The sequence below is a fragment of the Helianthus annuus genome, chromosome 13 (genome assembly GCF_002127325.2).
Source record: "Helianthus annuus cultivar XRQ/B chromosome 13, HanXRQr2.0-SUNRISE, whole genome shotgun sequence".
In the NCBI taxonomy this organism is placed as follows: Eukaryota; Viridiplantae; Streptophyta; class Magnoliopsida; order Asterales; family Asteraceae; genus Helianthus; species Helianthus annuus.
The window spans coordinates 83,747,187-83,752,553 of record NC_035445.2 but is presented as its reverse complement, the minus strand read 5'-3'; the positions used below and the strand labels follow the sequence as shown (position 1 = coordinate 83,752,553).

At 34.4% G+C, this 5,367-nt stretch overlaps 1 protein-coding gene across 1 annotated transcript; it reads left to right on the top strand.

Annotated features, from left to right (window-relative positions):
• Positions 1-769: 769 nt before the first annotated feature.
• On the top strand, positions 770-4,630 carry LOC110898397 (ACT domain-containing protein ACR10). The gene is made up of 6 exons (XM_022145177.2): positions 770-1,085; positions 1,602-1,820; positions 1,908-2,013; positions 2,730-3,069; positions 3,159-3,443; positions 3,952-4,630. Exons 1-6 carry the CDS (start codon positions 932-934, stop codon positions 4,087-4,089), a joined length of 1,242 nt encoding a protein of 413 aa, XP_022000869.1. The 5' UTR covers positions 770-931; the 3' UTR covers positions 4,090-4,630.
• Positions 4,631-5,367: the final 737 nt, after the last annotated feature.

Below are 5,367 nucleotides of genomic sequence, written 5' to 3'. Positions count from 1 at the left end.
TACCGGTACCAAATTTGCCGAACCGAAAGATCTTAACTAGCAATTCATAACCGACTTTTGGCATTCCTGGTACCGGTTCACTACCGGTTTTTACCTTCATATACCGGTACCGTAACCGGTATTTTCGGTATCAGTACCAATTCTGTATCGGTTGGCACCGAGCTCATCCCCACCCCTGAAACTAAAAAAAGAAAAAAAATTAAAAGTTGAAGAAAATCAACAAAAAAAAGTTGTACGATATCGTTGTTCGTACGGTAACTGTGATCAGGGATGAGCAAATGGTACCGGGTAGCAGCACTGAATTTCCCGAACCAAAAGATTTCCAATATCAATTCGGCACAAACTTTTGACGTTTTCTGTATTAGTGTCGGAGTTTACCTTCATGTATTAATAACGAACACTACCGTCCCGGTATTTTCGATACCAATACTGGTTCGATACTGATTGACACCAAGTTTATCCCAACCTCAGATATAAAAAAAAAGATTAAAGTTAAAATAATAAAAGTATAAAAAACATATATTATTATAATATTAAAATCACATTCCATTTCCTTTATTAATTTATTAATATATAGTAAAGTAATAATAGTAATAATTATATATTGAAATCACAAAATTTCTCCCGAGTGGGTTTAAAAAAATAAGTGGTTGGTAAGTCCATAGACTCAGGAATCAATCCCCGACATTGAAAATTCAACTCTCAACCCTCCCACGGGTTTCTCGCCCCGATACATTAACCCCCCAATTTCTCCCAATCCCCCCTCTCTCTCTCACACACTGAATCACACACTCACGCACCTCACCAGAACCTTATAGTTGAGTTATCACCATCACAAACACACATATACATACACCCACACACCCACCCCATTTTCAAACACACAATAATAATAACAATAACATTCACCTCCTCCCCCCTACACAATATTATGGGAATCCTTCACGAAGATGTCGTGATTATCACGCCAAATCAGAAACAAGATGAAGCTACTGTCATTACAATCAACTGTCCTGACAAAACCGGCCTCGGTTGCGATCTCTGCCGGATTATTCTCTTCTTCGGCTTAAGCATCGTTCGCGGCGGTATAATTTACGGTTTTTTTACTATTTTTTCGCTAATTTAGGGTTTGTTTGATGTGTTTAAGAGTTTGTTTTGATTTGATTTGAAGTTTGTTCACTTTGTTGAATTAATTAGGGCTTTTTGTACGGATTGATTCGGTTTTTCGTTTGATTTCATTGTCACCAGGGCGAAATTAGGGTTGGTGAATATTGTTTTGTTAATTATTTGTTGATGTTTGGCAATTATTGCTGTTTTTAGATCCTGTTTTTTACCTGAATTAATCTGTTTGGATTCTGTTTTGTTATGTATATTCTGTATCATATTCCTGTTAGGTTATTATTATTATTATTATTAGTTTTATTATTAGTTTTATTGTTGTTATTGTTATTATAGTATATAATTATACTTTGAATCTCAGCCACATATACTTTCATAATTATAGCTATACAGATGGTTAAAAATGATTACACATAAGTTTTTGATTTATATTTATTTATGGTTTTTTTGGCGTTGACGGTTTACTGAACGTTTGGTTACAGATGTATCGACGGACGGAAAATGGTGTTTTATCGTGTTTTGGGTGGTTGGAAAACCGAGCATGCAATGGAGTTTATTGGAGAAGAGACTAATAGAGGCGTGTCCTTCTTGTTCTTCTGCGAATACGCTTATATATTATACGGCTGAATTGCAGCCACCTAAGCCTCCGGATGTGTTTCTTCTTAAGTTTTGTGGACATGATCGCCAAGGGCTGTTACATGGTATTTGATGTTCGCATGTTTTTGTTATTTTGTCGATGTTTTGGTAACTTGTTTGTGATTCGTGTATGTTTGGTTCTTGTTTGATAGATGTGACACATGTTCTTTGTGAGCTCGAATTGATTATTCAACGAGTGAAAGTATCGACCACTCCGGATGGGATGGTGATGGACCTGTTTTTCATCACTGATGCCAGGTTCAATACTTTTTAGTATTTTTTTATTTGATAAAGAAAATTATTTAGTTTCAGTAGTAGTCTGATTTTTCTCATAAAAATGTTTATGTGGTTTTATTCATTAAAAATACTTTTGGGCAGACTTTCACACTAATTTGAATATCAGAATTTTAAATATCTATATATTTCCAAATCACGACCGCCTTTCTTTTAATAAAACGAAAAGGAGATGCATTCTTTATTTGCAAGTGTAAGAAAAAAAATATATTTTTGTTAGGTTTGGTGCTTTGGGGATTTGGAATGGCTTAAAGACTGTTTTTATTTCATGTTACTATTGCTTTATTGTCACTTAACTCGTGACTCGTTTCCAGCTTTTCAAAGAAAGAGGCAAACTTTGACTTTGAAAGTCAAAATTATATTTTTCAATTTCAGATACCAACAAGATGTTACGATTTGCATGGTTTATGGGAGAAGTTTCATACTGTATATATATATTTTTTTAAATTTCCACTGTCTGATGAAAATTATAATGTTTTAATTGCTGTGGTGTATAGTTTAAGAAAACATCTTTTTTTAATTTGTCAGCAATGTGAGTATCTTTCAGTCAATGCTAAATAAGTGGACCTTTCCGATCTGGTTAACGTGTTACACAATAAAATATTTCAATCTTCATGAGACATAAGAGGGCTAAAGGAAAATGACTAAACTACCCTTGCTAATGCAAATTGTGTTATCAGGGAACTTCTACATACGGAAGCGAGGAAAACCGATACATACCATCATCTAAAAGCTGTTGTTGGGGACTCTATGGTTAGTTGCGATATAGAAAAAGTGTGCCCTGATATCACCGCGTGTTCTCAGGGCCCACCGTTTCTTATTCCTCCCGCAATCACAGAAGATACATTCAACTTGGAGATGCTCGATCAGGGTCAAAATGGGTCGGGTCAATCCAACCGTGTTTCTGTAATGATTGATAACTCACTCAGTCCTGTTCATACACTTGTCCAAATCGTTTGTCGTGATCACAAAGGTCTATTGTATGATATAATGAGAACTTTGAAGGATTACAACATCCAGGTTTTCATCTACAAGATTCGTCTATTTATGTGGCATTTTGTTTAAAGGGTGTTTTAGTTAAACACTTAAATGTTATCTTTATGCAACAGATTTCATACGGGCGATTTACCACAAAAGGAAATACGGATTGTGAAATCGACTTATTTATAGTGCAAGCAGACGGGAAGAAGATAGTTGACCCAAGCAAACAAAATGCGTTATGTTCTCGAATTCGCATGGAATTATTTCGGCCTCTAAGAGTAGCTTTGGTGAACCGTGGTCCAGACACCGAGCTCCTTGTGGCAAACCCCGTGGAGCTATGTGGAAAGGGCCGCCCCCTTGTGTTTTACGATATTACCCTTGCTCTTAAGATGCTCAATACTGACATCTTCTCGGTATTTCCTTTTTTGCTCTCTATACCAACCCCACATTTCATGTTATATTGGTGATATATCGGTTATCGGTCCCCATGTAAGATATTGGTGATTCGGTGTCAAATATCGGTCGACATTGTCCGCGATATTGACCGATATTTCACCAGTATATCACCGATATTCCCGATATCTCTACCTTTCTTCTTAGTTCTACCATTCGTCTTTCTTCTTATTGCTGCTATTAGTGTTTTAAGTCTTAATTGTTAATTGTTATTGTTAAATGTTGGTGTTTTAAGTCTTAATCAGTTCATACTTGCTACAATTGTTGGTGTTTAGCAAGTTGCAAAAGGTTAATTTGTTAATGGTAGGAGGGTGTACTGAATTGTTGGTGTTAAATTGCTATATATATATAAATTCTGCATGATATTAAAATTACCGATATTCCACCGCGGTAACCAATATCTCAAATATGGGTCCTTGACCGATATCCGATGTTTTACCGCATTAACTTTTTGATATGATATTGCAGGCGGAAATTAGTAGGCATATGATCGGGGGCAGGGAATGGGAAGTTTACCGCGTTTTGCTTGATGAAGGGGACGGATCCTCTGTGCCAAGGAGCAAGATTGAGGAAGCGGTTTGGAGAAATTTGATGGGTTGGGAATGATGACACCATGATGATGATGATGATGCGCATTTTAGGCATGTATGCATTGTGAAAAGCTCGGGTTTTAAACAAGATTCTAGGTTTATTTTTTCAGGACCTTTTGGTTAAGTTGATGAAAAGTCGACAGCGAACGAATAGGAGGGCGAAAAGATGTTTTACCGGTCAAGTGGTACAGTGTAGGATGTGGTCACCGAGGAGAGGGGAGACGGTATAATAGATCGTGTATATATGTGTAGGAAATATCACGTTACAAAGCGAGAACGAAACAGGAAGCCGTTGTTCAAGATTCTGATGATGGTTCAGTTGATGTTGCATATGGTAGGACACGATAAAGAAAGGAGTTTTTAGTTCATAATCTAGGGTCTATGGATGTTTATATTTGGTAAAAGGATGCTTTTATCTACTTTGTATATATATACATATATACTCATATATGTATGTATATAGCTGTGTTTGTATATAAATGTGTGTTTTTGTATATATGTATGGAACTAATGTATCTATAGTTGATCATGATAAGAATATTTGTTTCTTGATTGTATATTTAAGATATTTATAATACCAATGAAATGATTAAATGTATTAATTAATAGCACAAAATAATAAGGGTAAGTTATTGTTTTGGCGTATGTGGTTTAGCCAGTTTAACTCAAAAGAAATCTTTTAACATATCAGACCCCGAGGTTGTATTTTATAACGGTTTTGTTCCCTAACACTAACTTTGTTATTTTTTTACAGTGAAGTGTAAGGGTAATTAGATAATTATATACCTTAGGGGTTGTTTTGATAATTACAAAGTTTTGTTAATATTTAAGAGATTATTAATTCAATTACTCAAGTTTTTTTTATTTCGTTATTTTCACGATAATTTAAAAAAATATGTTTTATATATACAAATAAATATCTATTTTCATTAAGCGTTTGTTTTTTTATAAACGTTGTTTTTAAAATCATTTGTTTTTTAACTTTTTTTTTAAATCGTCCACCGTTTTTGTAAAATTGTTCATTTTAAACAGGTTGTTTATTAAAATCATTTTTTTAAAGTTGTTAAAGCTGGGTAGCCAACTGGCGAAAAAATTGAAACATCAAGGATGAAAATGACTATTTTTAAAAAATTAGGGTAAAACCGTTAAAATGAACAATCTAATAAAAAAAGCAAAACAGAAGAAAACAGAAGGTTACTCTTTTCAAAACCAACCAAAAGCATATATATTTTTTTTCTTCTGACTACTACTTTGTCATGTTTTCTTCTGACTAATACCAAAAAAGATTCAATAA